This window comes from Quercus robur, chromosome 4, assembly GCF_932294415.1.
Source record: "Quercus robur chromosome 4, dhQueRobu3.1, whole genome shotgun sequence".
Classification (NCBI taxonomy): Eukaryota; Viridiplantae; Streptophyta; class Magnoliopsida; order Fagales; family Fagaceae; genus Quercus; species Quercus robur.
The window spans coordinates 40,545,391-40,569,280 of record NC_065537.1 but is presented as its reverse complement, the minus strand read 5'-3'; the positions used below and the strand labels follow the sequence as shown (position 1 = coordinate 40,569,280).

General features: G+C 34.6%; 1 protein-coding gene, 1 long non-coding RNA gene and 1 pseudogene across 2 annotated transcripts; 2 read left to right on the top strand and 1 right to left on the bottom strand.

Moving 5' to 3' along the window:
* The first annotated feature begins 215 nt into the window (after positions 1–215).
* LOC126721735 (uncharacterized) lies at positions 216–2,823 on the top strand. The gene is made up of 3 exons (XR_007653903.1): positions 216–428; positions 525–608; positions 2,065–2,823. It is a non-coding gene; the product is annotated as an uncharacterized LOC126721735 (long non-coding RNA).
* Positions 2,824–14,703: 11,880 nt separating this feature from the next.
* Positions 14,704–21,198, top strand: LOC126721867 (CBL-interacting serine/threonine-protein kinase 6-like; annotated as a pseudogene).
* An 842-nt stretch (positions 21,199–22,040) lies between these two features.
* Positions 22,041–23,372, bottom strand: LOC126721865 (aspartic proteinase CDR1-like). The gene has a single exon (XM_050424940.1). The coding sequence runs from the start codon at positions 23,370–23,372 to the stop codon at positions 22,041–22,043; it is 1,332 nt and encodes a 443-aa protein (XP_050280897.1).
* Positions 23,373–23,890: the final 518 nt, after the last annotated feature.

Sequence of the window (23,890 nt, the reverse complement as noted above, 5' to 3'; positions counted from 1 at the left end):
GTGCTTTATTTTGCTCTTTTTTTTTTTTAATGAAATTTTATTACTTATTTAAAATAAAAATAAAAATCCATGTGTTCTTGCTGTATGAGGAAGTGCATTACCATTAAAAGTTCATCATTTTTGTTCCTGCTGTCAGGGCAATGAAGATCTTATTATTGTTCATGATGGTCTTAAGTATGGGAACTGCCGTCTATCATTGGCAGTAAGTTGTTCTTGCAGATAGCCAACTGAAACTTACTGCTTATCTCATAAATTTTACTGTTAATAATCTTGGTATATCACCGATCATAACAATCTTGGTATATCCTTTGTCTTTTCAGATTCCCAAATATGGGATTTTTGAGAACATAAATTCTCTAAAAGAGCTAGCACAAATGCCTCAATGGACTGCTGAAAATCCTCTGCGAGTCACTACTGGATTCACCTACGTATGATCTGTGTTTTATTTTATTATTTTATGAAAAAGTTCAATTTATTTTTTATTTTTGTAACATTTTCAGTTTTGGCCCTATCCTTCTGCAAAGCTGGGTCCTAAATTTATGAAAGAAAATTGACTAAAGTATGTGACTTTTTCAACTGCTGATGGAGCACTGGAGGCAGCTCTTGCGGTGAGAAATGCATTCTTTCTCTATGATTTGCCGATTTCTTTCTTTCTTTTTGTTATTCTCTTTTTCCTCAATTTAGAACTGAATTGTTGCTGTCCATTGAGATAGTTGATCTAGTCCCTCGTCATATATATATTAGCACAATGCATGTTGTTCTCGGGGAAGAGGCTTAGAATTTATTTTGATCCAGAATATTGATCACCCTGCTAGTCAGTTTATTTGTTATTAACATATTCTTAATATTCTTTTCCCTTTTAAAGAAGGTTGTTTATTTTGATTATCTAATTATTTATATTCTTTACTGTTTTACCAGATTAGTGGTTGATGAGATAAATTTTTTGATTGTCGGTTCTGTATACAGCACTGAACAATCTATTTTCATTTTCCCCCATTGCTTAGAGACGTAATTTTTTTGAAAGATGATAAGAATGGAAAAATGCTAAATTTTTTTTTTTGTTTTGTTTAATTTTATACAGCTTACTATAAACAAATAAATTGAGATTATTCTCCCAAAATGAGATAATTTGCTAGGATACGTTGTACTTGATTAATTATGAAAAAAAGTACGTAACAATGACTTTTTATTTCATTATTGCTTTCTCTTTTTGTTAAGTATGGGGGTTTGAAACCTTGAATTACGTACCTTTTTTGTTGAAAATTAAACTTTGTGGAATAAGATCCTCTTATTCATTTAAACTAGCCACCTCAAAAGTCCAATAAGATGTGATACTATCTCTCAAGAAAAGGCCATCTTGAACACCCACATTACATGGAAGTCACCCATTTAGTCAATCAACCTCTTCGTTTAAGAGGTAGCTATTCCAAAAATCATTTATTTCCTGCTTCTGTAAATTTCCATCTTCAAAGTTTTTTTAATTTAGTTTTTGTGTGAGTATAAGGAAATGGTATTCCAAGTTGGAAGTAATTGGAGTGTGGAATTTTATTATATTATTTTGAATAGGCAGTATTGGTTAATCTTATTGGAGTGTGTAATTTTCTTGGGCCAGATTGTCAGATGCTTTAGCTCTTAAATATTAGTTATTTAATCTACCGACTTCTATTGAACAATGGTATCTGGTTGTCTTCATTCTTTTTAGTTTTTATCAACATGGCGGGGTGCTACATTATGCATGATGATAATACCGGTTTTTTTCCAAAAATAAAATTTATATATAAAAAAAAAAAAAACTGCTTACAGAAGCATTATGCACTATTTTCTGTTTGCTTTCAGTACCTAAGTTTTGATGTGTGATTAGTGTGCTGTCCAAATTCAGACTGAATTATAATTAGAAATTAGACTCCCAATAGGGTTAAGTTAGAGACGTAATGACTATGGCAGTTAATAGAAAAATATTCTCATGCAGGGATTGTAGATAGTCTTTTCATTTATGATTTTATAAGTTAACGCGCTATCTGCATAAATTTCCATCATCTTATTTTTATCATCTTCATTGTGTAGGTTTTCCTGAAGTAGCATCTTACAAATGTTGTCTTTGACTCCAATTTTGCTGATGAAGGTTAGTTTTCTGTTTTTGTCTTGTCCGTTATGAACCAAGCCAATTGTATTGTTTCTTGTGCTGTGATTATTCTATTAGTGGCATGTTGTTACAGTTCGTGAACAAGGAATGATTGGGGGGACAGGTACCAATAATGTAGTCTAAGTATGAAGCAATTTATTGCTTATATGATATGAGTGATAATTCTAACACTAGGCTAGAGCTAATGAGTTTTAGCTCAAATGACACATGCTCCTCCCTCATTAACGGGATGGAGGGTAAGATAGTGAGTTCAAGACTTACGAGATGTGTATAGCTTACCAATGAGGAAAGGTCTTATCACTTTGCCCCCACCTGGGATGCCTCAACAATAAGGGAGAGTGCCTGGATAACTGTAAACCTAGAAGTCTTTGATTCAACTCCTAGCTAAGGCATTTTGTGATTTACTTGATGCCTGCTCAGTGGGGGTATGTAGGCATCTTGGGTTTACCTCTCAGTGGCGGTCCCATTGGCCCATACCAGTGCTTGCATGTGTGTATTTATAGTTATCTTTGCATAATTTCTTGTTAGTTGATGATTTATTTTCTTAGGAATTTAAATTCAAAATGAGGACAATAATGTTTGTGACTCATTGTTTATAATATGAGTTATGTTTGTAAGGGAAGATGATACTGAGGAGCAAAAAATGGCAATGAAAGTATTGCGATTGGGCAGGGAAAAAAGGGAAAAAAAAAAAAAAAAAAGCCTATAGTTGCATTTTAAAAAACGTGGCTATAGACAAAATCCTATAGGAGGCTGTAGCTGTGTTTCTAAAACGCAGCCCAAGCATGGTCTATAGCCGAGATTTGAAAAACGTAGCTATAGGTCTCAGACCATAGCCGCGTTTAAAACGTAGCCCAAACCGGGCCTATAGCTGCATTTTCTACAAAAAACAGCTATAGGTCCCACATCTGTGGGTGGGTAAAAACGCGGCTATAGGGTGTCTAAAACGCAGCTACAAACCCCGATTTGGGCTGCGTTTTTAAAAACGTAGCTCTAGGTCCCTGCAGGGGGCTATAGTCGCACCGCATAGGCCGTGTTTGGAAACGCAGCTATAGCGGCTATAGCTGTGTTTTTTAGGGTCTATAGCTGCATTTTTCAAATGCAGCTATAGCCCTCTTTTTTTGTAGTGATTGTAGCGTATGCTGCAAGGTTCACACTGTAGCCAAATCAAACCAGTACTCGTATCAGCAAAGCCTAGGATTTCGACTGGTGGTGTACCAACAAAGTATTTCAAGAGGTATTCACCTCCATTTGAGCTTATATCTGATTGAGCTGCATTGGTAGAGAGTGAGGAAGTTGGCTTGAAACGATTGACACGGCTAATGGAACGACTGACACAGCTAATGGAACGCCGCACAACCTTGGCTATGCACTGTGAAGGAGTTTCTGAAGGGTTATAGAAGGGAGAGTTTGGAGAGTCACGATGGATTAGATCCACACCGGAAGCCTCAATGAAAGAGAAGCTACAGGAAAAAAACAAAAAAAAAAAACAAAACAAAAAAAAAAACAAAAAAAAAACAAAAAAAACAAAACAAAAAAAACAAAACAAAAAACAAAAAAAAAAAAAAAAGAAAACAAAAAAAAAAAAAAAAACTACAACAACAACGGAGAATGCGGCTGTCAATGCAGCAAAGGAGATAAGTGAGTGAAGAGATGTCATGACTGGTTGTGATGATGAAAATGTAAAAGGATTTCATTGTATATATAGCACTCTACATGGGGAAATTGAAAATAATTTAAAAGCGTATTCACTATTTGCTACCATATATAAAAATGGAATTAATATGCATTTTCTAACATGGAAAAACTTTGAAATCTTTCAATAGGCTGATCTGGGATTGGATGTAACAATGAAATAATTGGGAAATTGAAAATAATTTAACAGCAAATTCACTCCTTTCTACCATAAAAATGGAACGTCACTCTTTTCCTCCATAAAGTAGAAAATTTAAGATAAAGTTTGAAATTGTTCAGTACCTCAACATCAAATAGACTATGAGGTGTTTTGTAATGGATGAGATAACACGAGAGCTATAGTGAGTTGAAACTTGAAAAGGGGGAAAAGATATATTTGATCAAACTGGGATTGGTTTTTTTTTTTTTTTTTGAGAGTCAACCTGCCATTGGATTTAACATTTTAACTATGAGATATATGGGAAATTGAAAATAATTTAACAATAAATTCACTTTTCTACAAAGAAGCACTTGCACGAATATGGACATGGGAGCATGTATAGATACGGTACGGCAACACTACAATTTTTAAAATAGTAGAACACGAGTATGGTGGGAATACGTATAGTAATTAATTATTAAATATATTTTTATTTATACTTTTATATATGGTTAAACATTTATTTTTCATATAATATTAAACATTTATCAAATTTAGAGAAATAATGAATATTTTATTTAATGTATTATTAATCATTTATTTTTTATCAAATTAGGAATAATAATGGATAATAAAGCATATTCATTGCTATTAAATGATATTTAGAAATAAAGATATTTATTAATTTTAAAATGGAATATTATTACGCGAAAACACCATTTTGGTTTCTACAGTTTGAGGTTGCAGTCAATTTAATCCCTACATTTTGATAGTAGTCAATTTGGTCTCTGTTATTTTTATTTTACAATCAATTTAGTCTCTACCGTTAACTCACTAAAAAAAAATGCCTATGTGACAAACAGATTGTATTGTTGGCACATCTAATATTAAAATATTAAATAAAATGCTGATGTGTATGAACTTTAGTGGCCACATCAAATAAAAAACACATGTCAATTTTTTTAAAACAATTTACCAATTTTTTTCCTTTCTTTATTTTTTATTTTATATTTCTTACAATTTCTTCAATTTTATAAAATAATAATAAAAATAAAAACTGAAGAGAGCCTTCCGTCTCTCTAAGTCTCTTCCTTAATCTCCGTCTCTCAATTTCTTTAAGTCAACACTCTATTCTTACATGTCAAAATCTCCCTCTTCTCAAACCACTCTCTCAAACAAAATGAAAATAAAAAATCTCACCATCAACTAACACCTTCATCCCAAAAGCTAACCATCCGAGACCCACAAGCCACCCACCAAACCTCCATCAGTTGAAGGCCCCAAACAAACCACTGAAACCCATCCCTAATCTACTAGGTATAAACCCATCCCAAAAGCACTGATTGGTGTTTGGAGTTTACATACTGTAAAGTTGTGATTTACAACTATATTTTTGTTTGTTTTAATTCCATATCAAATTTGATTGTATTTTTCTTCAATCATTTCTTTGTATTTTTGTGGGATTTAATGTAAGGGTTGAGTATGAGAGTTTGGTGAAGATTTGTGAAGAAAGTGAATTCGCAACTAGCTCGCTAGTGGACAACACGTGAAAGGCCACGTGAGAAGCACATGCTGGAATTTGAACAGTCCAATGACAGGCTAGATTTTGCGAGTCACTTCACGACTCAGGCCAAGTCGCGAGTGACCCACGAAACTCACTGCCTGAACTTTTTAATCAGTGTTTTTCTCATTTCTTTACCAACACTACATAAGCCCACATTACCCACAAAATTGTAAGGAGTTTTTCCAAGGAACTTTTGAGAGAGAAAACCCTAACAATACACTTGAGAGTTAGAGATTGGAAACAACAATCATCTACACAATTTCCCTTAAGTTTTCCTCTACTCCTACCTCTCCAATTACACATCCTTGAGAGGTTCTTAGCTCAAACACTTACCTCACTCAATTAAGTGATGAGTGAAGTTTTGGTACATGTGGGAAGCATTGGAAGAAGCCATCGATTGGTGAATGCAATTTGGAGCTCATTGTGGGATTTGGATAAATAGTGAAGACATGGCTTGGTGAAGCCCGTTGGTAGCTAGAACTTGGAGAGTTCAAGTACATTGGATAGATTAGACTTGGAGGGTCTTTTTGATATTCGTATACTCCAACTTTATTCACTAGTGGATCGATTTTGGCTTGGAGGGCCACAGAGAGGTTTTTTGCAGAGTACTTCAGTTTCCTCTTTGATAACACATTTCGATGTTATCTTATGTTTGCATCTCTCTTCCCTTACTCTTTAAGCTTTATATTTGTTGTTGCTTGCTCGTGTTTATGGCTTAGAGAGTAGTTCCAATTATTGGGTATCATTCACTCTTGTTCCGAACTTAAATAGGTTAGAGTAAAAGTAATTAAGTCATGTTTTTAAAATTGGGGGTCTAAACAAGTTGTAGTGTTTTAGCTTTCACATACAAAATACAGTCTAGTGCTACGACTCCACATGACGAATCTACTGGGTACTATAGCAAAATATTTATTGATTTGGTAGTGGGTTTGGTTTAGGTTGATTTATGGGTTTGATTTGGATGTGTATTTGATTGATGAGACGTCAACAGTCGTTGCCGCAAACGCCAAAGCTCCTTCGCGAAGTTGCTAAAGATGGGTTTGTATTTTATAATTTGTGAGAATGTTTAGATTTGGTTAAACTCCCCAAATACAGATTCTAGGTTTGGGGAAGAAGAACAATGAATGGTGTTGAGCCAAAAAATATTTGGTAAAGTAAATGACAAGGTAAAAATTTTGTTTGGTTAGTAACTGCGGATTCTAGGTTTGGGGGAAGAACAATGAAGAACATTTTGTAAGTGGAAAATGAAATTATCTTTAGTTAAAGAAATTGTAAGAAAAATAAAAGAAAAAACAAAGAAAGAAAAAAATTGGTGAAGAAATTTTTTTAAAAAAAAGCTAACGGGGCTTCTTCTTTTTTGCCTTGTAAGCGCTAGATGGCCACTAAAAATTCAGACATATCAGTATTTTATTTAATATTTTAATATTAGACATGCCAACAATACAATTCGTTTGCCACGTATATACTTTCCGTTAGTGAGTTAACGATAGAGACCAAATTGATTGCAAATTGAAAATAACATGAACCAAATTGACCGCTATCAAAATGTAAGGACCAAATTGACTATGACCCCAAAATGTAGTAACCAAAATTGTGTTTTTGACATATTATTATTTAGAGCGCAAATGTGCTTTTTGTTTTGTAAAATGGTATTTGATTCCTCTTGTTCTCCGTCCCAATTGTGTCCTGCATTTTTTTAATATTTTTTTTAAAAAGACACAACTGGGACATCTTTGCAAAAGTATTTGAGGAGTGTCAAGTGCTTGACATGTATCCGACACGAGTACGACACCTCAAATAATGTATTCGTGCCACCTAGCTTTTCTATAATAAAATGGAAAATACATTTTGTAACGAGAGAAATTTTGAAATCATTCAGTGAGCTAATCTAGAATTGGATGTAATCATGAATATATGGGAATTGAAAACAATTTGATAGAAAGTTCACTCTTTTTTATCATGAAAAAGTATGTTTGTTTCAAGTGTAACATTTTTTGGAAAATGAATAATTTTTCAAAAATATTTTTCTAAAAAGTTATTTCATTGTCCTATATTGAATAGTGACCTTAAAATGAGTTAGAAAACTATCTTTTGACTTATTATATTTAGCTTAGTGTGTGATAGAGTTGTTTTCCAAAATTAAATTAGTTAAAAACAACTCTATCTTATCCTAAGCTAAATAAGGGAAGTCAGAAGTAGTTTTCCTCTAACTGTTTTTTTTTTTTTTTCCTAATACTACCAAACACAAGAAAATGCAAATAAAAAACTATCTTTACATAAAGTTTAAAAGCAAACTCATTCTTTTCTACCATAAAAATTGAAAATAAATTGTACCAAAAAAAAAAAAATTAAATACATTTTCTAACAAGAGGAAGTTTAAATTGTTCAACAACTCAACATCATGTAGAATCTGCAAAGAAAATGGGCAAATACCCATCTCAAAAAAAAAAAAAATCAGCGTTTTGCCCCCTTTCCCAAACTAATTAGGGAAATGCCCCTCTTTTAAAACTCAATTTTCTCATAATCGAGTTATAAAAATAAAAATTCTGGAGCCCTATAGTAGTGTTTTAAGGAGCCTATAGTGACGTTTTAAGGACTTATAGTGACGTTTTGTAACTCGATCTCCATGAAGTTGAGTTGCATGCAATGTTTTTTCTTTTTTTTTTTACCTATAACTCGATTTCAAAGAGCTCGAGTTTCAAAACGACACTATATGTCCTTAAAACGTCACTATAGACTACTTAAAAACGCCACTATAGGGCTTAACTTGATTTTGAGAAAATCGAGTTTCAAAAAAGGGGCATTTTCCTAATTAGTTTGGGAAATGGAGCAAAATACTTGATTATTTTTTTAAAAAGGGTAAAGGCCAATTTTTTCCTAGTATATGTGGTGTTTTGTGACGGATGAGATCTCACAAGAGCTGGGTTGAAAAGGGGAGTGGGGGAGGATATATTTGAAGTAATAAGATCTCAAAATTTTATCCAAAAAATAAGTTTAAAAAAATTTTATAGGTTATAATCCCACCAATAGATCTTGTATTTTTTTTGGGGGGGGGGGGGGGGGGGGGGGGAAGAAATTTTCCCATTCGTCCAAGGAAATTTCTAACACCAAACATAATTCGAATAACACTTATATGAACTAGAAAAAATTCATAACTATAAAAGTGAGATAGTAATTTGACCTAAATCTGATTGACTCATCATATGATATAATTCACTTTAAGATACCCACTTGGACAAAGTTTCACTTTCTCCCATTGAAATCCGTTTATCGTGGGCCATTTACCATCATTTGGTCATAAGTCTACCAAATATCCAAGAAACAATTCAAATGCATCAAAACTTCGCTTTATTTCCATAAGAGATGAATGCTACAAGACATTACTATAGTGGAAAAAATTATGTACGTAATAAAATCTCAAAAACATCTGCTGAACCACGTTCATATTATTTTATTTTAATGTATGGTGGGCTGACCTTATCTTCTTGTAAAAATATTATGAGATTTTGATATAGCAGTAGAATAGCTCTAATTTATTATGGTCAGTAATTTTTTTCTTTTTTTGGGTTAATAACATTTTAGAAGAAGAAGAGTAGGCTGACTTGGCATTATCCTTTATGGAATGTGATAACTTATTAAGCAATCTGTCACTCTATGTTGTATGAAATTATTGAATGTAATCGGTATATTATATATTCCATTACACATAAATGTGAACCCTATATGTAAGTGTTGCACATAGAATCCACATTTATGTGAGAGAAATGTCTAATACACCAATTGTATGTAGTAATTTTGTAAGATTGAATTATTCAATCATGTGTTGGCTTTATTCCATGCCAAATTTGCTTATAATTTAGCAATTAGATACCCTGTATTTAGGTGAGAATTATGTAAGGGTAGTATGTGAGAGAGTGTGAAAGCATGCAGGGGGAACAATTAGATACCCTGCACGACTAGATCTTGTGACTGGCAAGTCGCTAGAATGGCACACGTGTGAAGCATGCAGGGGGAACTAAAGGGTCACACCAGCTATAGCACTACAGAACAAAACTTCCAGTCTGACCAGGCAATTAGTTCACGACTCAAACTTGCAACTCATTCCAGTCGCGAGGTCGAGTTGCCAGAATGCCCTATTTGATTGAAACCTAACCTTTCGCATTCCTCATACACCCTACTATAAATACCCTTATACCCACGAAATGTAGAAAGCTTCCAAAGAGAATTTTGAAAGAGAAACCCTAGAGAAAAACAAGATTGACTCAACCACAATCTTTATCCTTTAATTCTCCAAATTCCTCTACTCTCACCCTCTCCATTGACATATCCTTGAGAGGTACATTAGCCAAATCCTTATCTCACCATACCCATAACAGTGAATAGGTATTTTGGTGCTTGGGAAGCAGTTTAGAAACGACCAATTCATTTTGCTTGATGCAATGGGCGATTGCGGGATCCGATAAGCTAGAGAAGACAAGGTTCGGCGTAACCCTGTTGAAGCAAGAAGCTTGGAGGGCTTAGGTGCACTGGAAAGATTAGGCTTGGAGGGTCTTTTGCTATTCATATATCTCAACTTCATTCTCTAGTAGATTATTGACCGCTTGGAAGATGGCGAAGAGGTTTTTCGCTGAGTACTTCGATTTCCTCTTCGATAACACATCGCCGTGTTATCTTTGTGTTTGCATCTTTCTTCCTTTTCTTTTTACCTTTTAATTGCTGCTGATTGTGATTAATTATGGTTTAGAGTGTGTTACCAATTTGGTTATAGCTTATATTTCATATTCCCCACATATATTATTTGATTATAAGCTTGTGTTGGTATTTTTGTATTTGGGGGTCTGAATGTTCATAAGTGTTTTACACACTATTTGAACTTTCAATTAGTATTAGAGCAAGTACACTTGTTGTGGTTTAAATACCTAAGTGTAATCCTTGACCCCTTGTGTTATTTGTCATGGATAGTGCTTTGTATGCTTCTATGCATGTTTTAGATGTTGATGAATGTAACATGCCACGTATTTGTATAAATGCCTCTATGAGTGATAACCCTCATGATTGTGATGCTATGTTTCATGAATCCTTGGGTGTTGTTGATATTCCTAATATTAAAATCTTAAAGAAAAAGGCTAAGAAGTTTCATAAGGATTTGAGCAAGTTATTTTGTGAAAATGATGATTTGATTGTTAAGCTCAATGAATCCAACAAATTGGTTGAAAAATATAAGAAACTGCTGAAAATTCTCTTGAAAAGCTGAAAGAGTTTGAATGTTTGAATATGGACTTGGATGCTAAATTTGTTTTGTCTAACACACTTGTTGATAAGCTAAAATGTGAAAATGAATCTCTTAAGATGCATGTTAAGTGTTTGAATGCTAAACCTATTGCTAGATGGGATGAAAATATTTGTTGCAATCATATTGTGGTACCAGATTTTGTGTTTATTGTGTGTTTTACCTCAAAGGACAAATCGGTGTACATTTCTCCACATAAAAGAAATCAAAAGGTGGAAAGAAAGGCTCTTAAGTCAAAGCCTCCGTTTAGGTTTCAACCTAAGGTTCTGGATGGGTCTAAGTTTGTTCCAACTTGTCACCATTGTGGTTTGATTGGTCATATAAGACGTCAATGTCATAAGTTGAAGAGAGAACAAAACCATGTTGCTAGATCCTTTCCCAAAAAGTCTAGTGGACCTAAACACATTGTTTGTCACCATTGTGGTTCTTTTGGTCATCTAAGCCTCATTGCTCTAAGTTTCATGCTTTCAAAAGAATCAAAAGAAAAGATAAACTTGAGCTTCTCAGAAGTTGTGCTAAAAATGGTAAACTGGATTTGAGTGAAAATAGCATGTTATTAAAGAAAGTGTTTAATGCTCTTAACTCCTTGTCTATATGCATCTCTGGTTCTCATTCTTCCAACCCTCATCTCACTTCTCATGAGACACTCATTCCAAACAATAGTTCCGTTTGGATGAGGAATGGTTCCTATGGTTGAGCCTTTGCTCTTTTGGTCCTTAATCTAATTCGTTCGATCTTTGTAGGACCCTTCATGCATTGAATGCCATATCTTCATGCATTTTGTGCATCTTGCATTTCTTTGTATGCATTATTTTTGTTTTGATCTTACTTTTATGTTTTAGTTTTGTGTGAGGAAAAAATCTAAAACCACATAAAAAGTGAAAAATTCAAAAAGTTTGATCGTATTTGTTTGAGCACATATCTAATGTGTGTTTGGCCTAGTACCTTTGTACAAATGGCTTTGTGCATTTATGAGCTTAGCTTGTTATGTGTGCACATCTATCTTTGTGGGAAAAATCTTGACATCTATGTGTGATTGTTGTAAATCGATTTTCAAGCTTGTCATGTATGATTAGTCAATAGTCATGTTGGTTTTGATACATGCGTAGACTTGTGCCTATATCTCTTCCCACTCTTTTTTTTTTTTTTTTCTTAAAGAGCTCAACAAATGTTAAATCTCGAAAAGAGATAATAAGCTGCAAAAGTCATCGCACATACTAGTATTCAACTAGGAAAAAGGGAAAGTGACTTGTAATGAAAATGTATGATGCCCAAAAAACCAAAGGCTTGCTTATCAAATTGAAATATCAAAAATTTCAGACATCGATCTCAAAATGATCAAATGTTATGATGTATATAAAGCCAAATGAAAAGTTTCAAAGTTTATGTTATCAAGTTTTGTGGGAGGTCATGTTGGGAAATTTAGACCCCGATTGATAGAATTAACAAGTTTTAAATCCAAGTTGTTAATTAGATTTATTATCAATAAAACTTATTAAAACAAACAAACATCAATATCATGTCAAAATCATGCAGCTAAAAAATAAATAAGACAAGATATGATCACCCAGGAAAACCAATTAAACAAACTAGTTTCACAGTAAAAAAACCTGAGGGGAAATCTTCCCAAAAAGTAATCCACTATAGTAAAGAGAAGTTTTAGATCTAGTACAAAACCTTTGTCCCTAAACTCTACAATCCCCGTAGATAAACTCACAGCAAAAATCTTCACCGCTTCAAAACTTCTGAACTCTTCAATATATGAACGCCACCCTTTTGATGCATGAATCTCAGTACGTGACTAACCAATTGCGCGGATCCCAGTACGCGACTTAATCACAAACTAGAAGAAGATGTTGGATGCAAACTTCTTCACTTCATCAACAATGAAGATCAAGAAACACTTGGTTACAAAACCCTAAGGCGCAAAGACGCAGTAGCTTCTTTCAGAGAAAATAAGGCATCGGTCACCTTTTGCATATGTTCTCCTTGTATTCTCTCATGTGACCGCCTCTAAAATAAGTCTTATATAGGTCTAGGGTTGTGAGAAAAGAAACCCTACACATACATGTCAGCATGGGCTGAAATTCAGATCTAAAAATCTGAATTCCCGTAACCTTGATCGATCGAGAGGTGTTGAGGAGGTATCGAGCTTTAAACTTCGACAGATACAGCTATCGAGGAGCTATCAAAGAGATAGGAGATTTTTCGATCGACCCACCTAGCTATTGAGAGGTGTCAAGATTGCGATAACAATCAACTGAAGAGCTCGACAGATAGCCTAGCTATCGAGATGTGTCGAGCAGCTATCGAGCTTTAAAAGATCAGCACTTCTTCACTGGTTTCTTGGACAAATTTGCATGGCTTCAATACTAGACTTGAACTCTTGTTCCTTGAAGTATTAAATACATCCTAGATCTACCCAAGTACAAATAAAGTGTATTTTGTCAAAGGATTAGCCAATTACACAAAATATGTCCTTAACAGGTCATATATGCATATTTTTATAATTGAGATTGGTCACTTTTCCTCGTGCTAATTGTGTATGTCTTGGTTGAATTGATCATTGAAGTTTCACGTTAGACTAAGGACTATCTCATCTTTGATACCCACACACAACACACATGTCTATGTTCAATGAATGCCTTATTCATTTATGTGATTGTATTTTATTAAATGTGTTGCACATACTCAATTATATGTTGATCAAACACAAAAAGATTTTTAAGTGTTTTAATTGTTTTTGGAAAGTGTTTTTGTTTGGAAAATTTTCAAAAACTGTGCAACTTCGTTTTAGCAACTCACTCTCGTGAGTCAATCCAATCATGTGCCCTCAGTCGCGAGCTTACTCAGAAGCTTTTGCCACTCTCTGGTGAGTCAGGCCCCCAGTCGCAAAAAAGACTTAGAAAAATTTTCAAAAATCTGGGTTTTTAGGTTTTTCGCAACTCAGTTTGGCGACTAGTTCGCAAGTGGAAGCTCCAGTCATGAGTTTTACTCAGAATGTTTACCGACTCCCGTCGCGACTCACTCACGAGTGGACCTTCTAATCGCAAAATACGCGTGTTTTGCACAATGCGGGTTATTTTCAGGGAAGTTTTCAAAAACTTTTCAGTTTTCCCTCGCATATTGACTGTTCATTGTCTCCCACTTTCAAAATCACCGTGTTCACACACAATACCTCCATATTCTCCCTCATTTCTTCACCAATCTTCAAGAAAAGGTATGGGTTCTGTTTCTTTCTTAATGTATTTCACATTTATTGCCTTAGATCTCTTGGATTGTGTGTCTTTAATGATATCTGCAAATATGATGTTTGAATGTGGTTTTCTAACATTTTGTTGAGATTGTTGTGTGGGTTTTGTTGGTTATGTGCTGTTTTTACACTTTGCCCTAGGGTGCACATGGTCTCATTTGTTGCACACACACACTCTTTAACATGACTGTGACCTCAATGTCATGATTTTAGGGTTTTATCAAAAAATTCTAATCTAAGACTAACTTTGTGCTAATAATGTTTGTGTCATGTGTGGTTTCTCTTACTCTTTGATGTTACATGATATAGCTTGGAAATGTCTCCGTTCAAGAGATCGACCGTGAAAGGTGGTAGTAGCAAAGGAAAAGAACCAGTAATTGATGTTGATAACCTCTCCCCAAGGTCAAAGAGGACTCGATCACCGACAGGAGTTTTTGATCTTGACAAGTTTCGATCCTATGTTGCATTTTAGAAATATGAGAACTACTTTAAAGACAGTCCATTGTTAATGAAAAGGACTGTTGACCAGGCATCTTTTCTTGATACAAAGATTCCCAAATGGTTTGTCACCAAGAATTGGAACTATATTCTCTCCAACCTTGATGATGCATACGAGAACATGGTGAAAGAGTTCTATGCTAATGCCATTTCTGAAGGGGATGATCTCAAATGTTGGGTTAAAGAAGAGAGCTTCTCAGTGACTCCCGTTTATATGGCAGAGATCCTACGCATAAACCGGCCAATGTTTCCAAAACAATTGGTGTATGATGACTTGAATCTGGATGAGGATTTGCTTCGTGACTCTCTCGGAGATAGCTTGGAATTCTCTCCCAGTGGGAAATCAATCAGTGTTTCCTCACTATCTACAAAATTAAGGGTGCTTACAACAATCATATTCCACAATCTCTATCCTCTCTCAAGCACCGGATACATGAATCTCGATAAAGCTTTGTTTCTTCATGATCTGATCACTAATGAAGAGATCAATATTGTGCTCATATCTTCCATATTTTGAGCAAAACTGCTGAGAGAACAGCCTCGCGGAACTGCGTCCCTTTCTGCTGCCTTATTTCAAAGATTTTGAAACTCAAAGGCATTCATCCATCGGAAGATGAGTCTCGCTACCCAAAGCCAAGTCCAATCATCATTCGTACGCTCAATGCTAGCATTGGTCATAGTCGGAAGGGAATCAAGACAAAAAACCTAGCTTCTTCGGGTGGTTCACGCTCTAGATCATACTCTTATGATGAGAAGTTAGAAAACATTATGGCATCCGTCCACGACATAAACACTAAGATGTCCAAACTTGCCTCTCTCCTACACCATCACAACATCCGTTATGATACGAAGCTTACTTCTCTCCAAACTCAATTGGACCAAATTCAAAGAAAGCTAGAAGAAAATGAGGACTAGCTATTCCATGACAAAAAGGGGGATATGGTACTGATAGGGGGGTATAATGATAGGGGGAGAAAAAGCTTGATCAAAGGGGGAGTATTGAAGTTGAAGAGCAAAAGAAAGAAAAGGCATATGCTTAATATTTTGCATATATTTTGCTTCATATTATCATATATCAGAGTTTATGTTGTGTACTTGAACTATATTATATTTGTACCTTTGCTTTGTAGCTTAGTACTTTCAGTTAATGTTATGCATTTTCTTTAGTACATCACTCTTGTGCCCTTGTTGGATTTTATATCCTTGATGCAATTACTTTGTGTTTTTGTATTGGTTGAGTGTTGGACATGCAAATGATACTTTGCATTGAGCTTATTAGCTTGCATGTTTGGATGCTCATTCCTTGTGTGAATGATCATTGTGATCACTATTTATAATGATTATTCTTGTTTGGTCAAGCCATGCTTTATTGCTTTAATCTATTCTACTTGATCACATTGTGCTTGCTCCATATGCATTTCAAGATTCCTGCTTACAATGATCGTCTTACGCTATTGTTTTCAGGAAATACTTATTCGTATGGTTCAAGAGCTTCACAGTTTCTAGAATTAGGATATGAGTGAGTTTTGGCAACTGTTCCCAACTCACATGTTTAGTCTAGAGTCTGTTTTAGGGTTTTGTCACGGAATAGCCAAAGGGAGGAGATTATAAGGTTGAATTTATTCAATCATGTGTTGGCTTTATTCCATACCAAATTTTCTTGTAATTTAGCAATTAGATACCCTGTATTTAGGTGGGAATTATGTAAGAGTAGTGTGTGAGAGAGTGTGAATAAATCTCAAGAAGTGTGCAATTCAAGGGAGTCTCACGACTAGATCTCACGACTGGCAAGTCGCTAGAATGGCACACGTGTGAAGTATTCAAGGGGAGCTAAAAGGTCACACTAGCTGTAGCATTACAGGACAAAACTTCCAGTCTGGCTAGGCAGTTAGCTCGCGACTCAAACTCGCGACTCATTCCAGTCGCGAGGTCGAGTCGCCAGAATGCCCTGTTTGATTGAAACCTGACCTTTCGCATTTCTCATACACCCTACTATAAATACCCTTATACCCATGAAATGTAGAGAGCTTTTAGAGAGAATTTTGAGAGAGAAACCCTAGAGAAAAACAAGATTGACTCATCCATAATCTTTATCCTTTGATTCTCCAAATTCCTCTACTCTCACCCTTTCCATTGACATATCCTTGAGAGATACATTAGCCAAATCCTTATCTCACCATACTCATATCAATGAAGAGGTATTTTGGTGCTTAGGAAGCAGTTCAGAAGGGATCAATTCATTTTGGTTGATGCAATGGGCGATTGCGGGATCCGGTAAACTAGAGAAGATTAGGTTCAGCGTAACCCTGATGAAGCAAGAAGCTTAGAAGACTTAAATACACTGGGTAGATTAGGCTTGGAGGGTCTTCTGCTATTCATGTATCCCAACTTCATTCTCTAGTGGATTATTGACCGCTTGGAGGGCGGCAGAGAGGTTTTTCGCCGAGTACTTTGGTTTCCTCTTCGATTACACATCGCCGTGTTATCTTTGTGTTTGCATCTTTCTTCCCTTTCTTTTTACCTTTTAATTACTACTGTGATTGTGACTAATTATAATTTAGAGTGTGTTACCAATTTAGTTATAGCTTATTTTTCAAATTCCGCACATATATTATTTGATTATAAGCTTGTGTTGGTATTTTTGTATTTGGGGTCTAAACATTCATAAGTGTTTTACACACTATTTGAACTTTTAATTAGTATCAAATTCGGTACACTCATTGTGGTTTAAATACCTAAGTATGATCCTTGACCCCTTGTGTTATTTGCCATGAATAGTACTTTGTATGCTTCTATGCATGTTTTGGATGTTGATGAATGTAACATGCCACGTGTTTGTGAAATTGCCTCTATGAGTGATAATCCTCATGATTGTGATGCTATGTTACATGAATCCTTGGGTGTTGTTGATATTCCTAATATTAAACTCTTGAAAAAAAAGGCTAAGAAGTTTCATAAGGATTTAAGCAAGTTATTTTGTGAAAATGATGATTTGATTGCTAAGCTCAATGAATCCAACAAATTGGTTGAGAAATATAAGAAACTTGCTGAAAATTCTCTTGAAAAGTTGAAGAGTTTAAATGTTTGAATATAGACTTGGATGCTAAACTTGTTTTGTCTGACAAACTTGTTGATGAGCTAAAATGTGAAAATGAATCTCTTAAGATGCATGCCAAGTGTTTGATTGCTAAACCTATTGCTTGCTAAAAGGGATGAAAATATTTGTTGCAGTCATGTTGTGGTACCCGATTTTGTGTCTATTATGTGTTCTACCTCAAAGGACAAATCGGTGTAAATTTCTCCACATAAAAGAAATCAAAAAGTGACGAGAAATGCTCTTAAGTCAAAGCCTCCATTTAGATGGAATTTGTGGTGTGCTTTTGTGTTACAACTCTACTCTCTCTCCCTTGTGTGCGTGTGTTTGTTTGTTTATAGGAAAATTTTGAATAAAAGTAACAAGAAATGCTCATAAGATTTTCAAGTGAGAGATTGTTTCTTTAAAGTCCCTTAAAAGCTTTATACCCATGAAGCTTTGCTTGTAGCTCCAAGTCAAAATCTTATTAGTTTTCAGCTTCTTTCTTTTTCCAATTGTGTTTTTTTTTTTTTTTCTCTCTCTCTCTGCCACTCTTTACGATAGCTTCAATCCTTAGGTCATCCACATCCGAATCGGTTGTCTATCAATATTTGAAGATGCAAAAATTGTACATGGATAACAGGCAACCCAGATGAGTATTCCTTAACCTGAACCAAGTCAAATAGTGACATATTTGCTGAACTTATAGCCATCAAGCAAGATACATATCCTAGGCTAGCCAAAGGAAGAGCATTGATTCTTATTTTTAACATAAACAGCAAGTGTTTTCATTTTTAACTAGGGCTATTCTCGACTTAATGTGTGGCATGTGGCCAAAGGCCTTGTAGCTGAATTGGCACCTCCTCATGTACAAAGTGCTTGGGGGTCTAAAAAGGAAAGGGTTCAAGCTGCGGGGTTAGCAGCATATTGTAATTATTTCTCAAAAAAAAAAAAAAAAAATGTGTGGCATGTGCATTTTCATTATATAATTAATCCTAAATCTATTAATAAGAACCCTGGTTTTTTTTTTTTTTTTTTTTTTTGCACGGAAGCTTTTATGTCATGGTACTAATTTATTAACTTCATAAGAAATACATATATAAATAAATAATAAAAAAGCCAAGATTTTTATAAGTTATTTGGCACCTCTTCTTGCATGAAGCACTTAAGGTCTAGGGAGAAAAGAATTGGAGTTGTGTGATTAACATAGCGTAAGTTTGTGACACACAAATATATATATATATATATATATAGGTCAAGTTCAAGTTACATCAGGTATAACTTTAAATAATGTTACACCGCTCAATACTTTTTAATTGTATGCAAATTTTGACAAATCCACCATTAGAAAAAATAAATAAATAAAAATTCACATAAATCCTAAAAATTAGGACACTATTTTTATCTCATTTTGAAATAACACACCACTAAACCCAAAATAAATAATAAATAAAAAAGAGTCTTGTCGCTAGTGGCAGAGTTAAGATTTTAGTTTAGGAGGGCAAGATCAAAAGACAATAATAATAATAATAATAAAAACCTAAAATTATTAATTGATATCAATAATAAAATTATAAACAAAAAATAATTGTCATACAAAGCCTATTAAAATTAAACACTTGTAAAATAAATAAACAATTGTAAAACATCTAATTCATAGTTATTGATGATCAATCATCAAAGTAAGAGATTAATCTATATGCATAAAGTATAGAGATCTAATTTGATTCCTCAAAATAAATTGAGAAAATAAATTTCAACTTTTCTCTATTCTTTTAATTATTTAAAATTTTGAATTTATGGTAGAAACTCAAATTTTGAAAGTATGAAAATGCAAGAGATGAAGGAGAAAAAGTAATGGACATTTTAATGTTTTAGTACCATACAAGACGTGTAATTAGAGCTCCACGGGCTGAACTTCAAATGAAAAAAAGGAAATATAGTTAAATGAAAAAAAGAAAAAGATAAAAAGAGTTAATATTGGTCAAAAGTGTAAACAGCTTTAACAAGTTTAGTTTGGTGGCATTTATTTTGTGTCAGATTGTTTAAAGTGGGAGGAGACGTTTTAGTAACACCACAAAATCTCACCATATTTTTACAATAAATTGAGGTGTTAGTATATCATTAGTCAGAATAAAATAAAATAAATTATTCTGAGATTCATCTGAACTAAAAACAAGAGTATTGTGAAAATATTGTGAAATTTTATTCAATCTCTAGACTTTCTCAATTTAAAGATTTGTTATTTTATTATTTATTTCATGTGACATACAGTTTGTTTAGAGAAACTATTTCTTTGTTTTTCTATTCTACGTTAGGAGCAAACTCAACTTTATATAAGTATACATAATGGACTTCTTAGGAGGAGTCAAGAGGGCCAGTGCTCCCCCCTCCCCCTCCCCCTCGTCGCACATGCAAAGCATGTGTGATGAGGTCTGTGTGTGTATATATATATCATTTAAAACTTTACATACATAATATGATATCTAACAATTTAAATAAAGGCGAAAAACACATTTTGGTCCCTACATTTTCAGCCGATTTCCGTTTTAGTCCCTAAGTTTTTTTTTTACCACTTTTAGTCCCTCTCCTGAAAAACGCTTCCATTTTAGTCCCTGCCGTTACATCAGAAACGGATATTGCAGACGTGGCAAACGACAAAGTCAAAAAATAATAAACTAATGTCCAGGTGGCCTAAATTAATAATAAAAAATATTTTTTAATGCCACGTCAGCATCTAAATTAAAAAAATTAAAAACTCTCATAAAAAAATCCTTAAATAAAAAAATTAATTTATTAATTCTAACTAAATAAAAAAAAATTAAAAACTCTCATCAAAAAAAAAAAATCAAAAACAAATTTAAAACTAAACCCAGCAAGAACGTAAACCCAACAAGAACATAAACCCAGCAATATCCTTTGAAGGTTGTGAGCAAAGAGAAAGTGATCCAAGTGGGTATGATGGAGCACATCAAGAGAGAAATCTCGGTGATGAAGATGGTACGGCATCCAAACATAGTCGAGCTCCACGAAGTTTTGGCGGGCAAATCCAAGATCTACTTCGCCATGGAACTCGTCCGTGGAGGCGAGCTGTTCTCGAAAATCGCTAAGGGTCGGCTTAAAGAAGACGTGGCGAGAGTCTATTTCCAATAACTCATCTCCGCCATCGATTTCTGTCACAGCCGCGATGTCTACCACCGAGACCTCAAGCCTGAGAACTTGCTCTTAGACGAAGAAGGTAATTTGAAAGTCACTGATTTTGGTCTCAGCGCTTTCACTGATCATTTGAAGCAAGATGGGTTGCTACACACAACGTGTGGCACACCGGCTTATGTGGCGCCGGAGGTGATTGGAAAGAAAGGCTACGATGGTGCTACAGCTGATCTTTGGTCCTGTGGAGTTATCCTGTTTGTTCTTCTAGCTGGGTTTTTGCCATTTCAGGACAATAATCTTGTGGCCATGTATAATAAGATTTACAGAGGTGACTTCAAGTGTCCACCATGGTTTTCTTTGCTGGGTTTAGTTTGTTCTTGCTGGGTTTAGTTCTTTCTGGGTTTTGTTGTTCTTGCTAGGCTTAGTTTTAAATTTGTTTTTGATTTTTTTTTTATGAGAGTTTTTAATTTTTTTTATTTAGTTAGAATTAATAAATTAATTTTTTTATTTAAGGATTTTTTTTTATGAGAGTTTTTAATTTTTTTAATTTAGATGCTGACGTGGCATTAAAAAATATTTTTTATTATTAATTTAGGCCACGTGGACATTAGTTTATTATTTTTTGACTTTGCCGTTTGCCACGTCTGCAATATCCGTTTCTGATGTAACGGCAGGAACTAAAATGGAAGCGTTTTTCAGGAGAGGGACTAAAAGCGGTAAAAAAAAAACTTAGGAACTAAAACGGAAATCGGCTGAAAATGTAGGGACCAAAATGTGTTTTTCGCCTTAAATAAATTAACAGATATTGTAACTGTCTAAACCGTTCCAAAAAACAAAAACAAAAACAAAAACAAAATCAAAAACAAAAAAAAAAAAAGTAACTATCTAAATCATGCATGCTTAATATATATGAAACTTATAATTATTTGGAGGCTGAAAGATGTTAGTACGATTTATATTTATTCATCCTTAAAAATATATATTTAGGCAATTTCATTGCGTAACATAAAATATATGGCAATTCAATAAAGGAAAAATGACGTAATAATTCCATATAAGAGTATTGTGGTGAGCATAAAAGATAATTAAAAAAGTCAATTCATAATCATTTTTTTTAGGAAAATTCAATTCATAATCTATAACTACAATTCAGAATTTGTTTATTCAAAAAACTAACATACGAATTTATAAGATGGAAAAACACTAGATATAGAGGCATTTCAATTTCCATCTTAAAGCTTGGTGCAATCCGTTGGCTTAAAGGACACAGATTTCTTCACAACGTCATAGCCTACCAAAAGATTGGATTGGGCCAAGTTACCGAAAATGCCGATTGAATCTACAGGAACGAAAGCCAAGCACACAACTTGCTTATCTACCCTAACGAAGGTGGTTCTAGAATTCAGATTCACGTCTGCACCGGTGAAATGCGCTGTGATACTTGGACCACTAACATCTGATGAGGACTTGTAGCAGAGACTTAGAGATCCATTCGGGTCATCTGTAGTTGGTAAATTAATTTTATCTTTTACTGCAGATTCAAATTTGGGGTACAAGTTCGATGGCAACATTGTCAATGTTGTGCCTGAATCAATGATAATATTGCCTTCTGAATTTCCAGATTCAGAAGGATTGATCAAGTCGATTCTTTTCCTGCCAACACTAATTGCTTCGAGTGTTAGGTAGTAGAAGGTTGTATATTCTCCGGAGACTAAGGGAGTAGACACGACTCCAGAACCGGATACGACTGCATTACTTCCAAAATTCAATTTGCTTGTGGTTTTACCTTGGGAAATTAATGGAATCAAGCAGTAGGAGAATTTTCCATCAATAGAAGAACCTAGTTGGGAAGTAAGAGAAATCGCGCCACGACCAAGGCCAACAATGCCGGAACCTTGTGCTTCAAAGGTTCCAATGTTATCGTGTCCACACCCTAGGATAGTTTTAGGGAGAGGCACAGGGCGGGTTTTAGTTGATCCCAGAGTGAGAGTGTCGGTAGCAAGATCACCGTTTGAAAAAGATTGATCGCCATAAGCCACGGAATATAGGCAACTTGAACCAGCGTAGCCTGAGCATGAGCTTCCTGCTAGAGACCGACATAGGGATGAATCGCATGCAACTCTTTTGTATGTTCTTGACCTTTTTGGATCAAAAATTGGCGCTGTTTGATTGTAGCAGTCATTGCAAGGCTTGCACTGTAGCCAAGTCAAATCACTACCAGTATCAGCAATGCCTAGGATTTCAACCGGTGGTGTACCGACAGAGTATTTCATAAGGTATTCACCTCCATTTGAGATTATATCTGCTTGAGCTACATTGGTAGAGAACGAGGAATTTGGCTTAAAATGACTGACACGGCTAATGGAACGACGCAAAGCCTTGGCTATGCGCTGTGAAGGAGTTTCTGAAGGGTCATAGAAGGGAGAGTTTGGAGAGTCACGGTGGATTAGATCCACGCTAAAGCCTCCATTGGAAGCCTCGGTGAGAGAGAAGTTACAGATAAAGACAATGGAGAATGCGGTTGCCAATGCAGCAAAGGAGAGAAGTGAGTGAAAAGATGCCATGACAGGTTGTGATGATGAGAATGTGAAAGATTTGATTGTATATATAGCAATCTACATTGACGGAGAATAGAGAGAGTTTAATACGAAATCAAGGAATGAGAAAGTCAACGACAATGATACGCTGTTTGTTTTTTCCATTCTTGTGTTGATTTTCTTTGACTTTTGTAGTATTGTTATGGAAGATCTGATAACTTTGTCCAAAATAAGGAATGGTGATAAAGGATGATTATCTTGAATTTGATCTTTTTTCTTTTTTGAGAATCAACCTGGTACTGGATTTAACTATGAAATATATGGAAAATTGAAAATAATTTAACAGCATATTCACTCTTTTCTACAATAAAATGGAAAATACTTTTTTTTTTTTTTTTGAGACAGAGGAAAATATATTTTCTAACAAGAGAAATCTCGAAATTTTTCAATAGACCAATCTAGGATTGGATGTAACTATGAAATATCTGGGAAATTGAAAATAATTTGACAGAAAATTCACTATTTTTACCATAAACAATGCACTG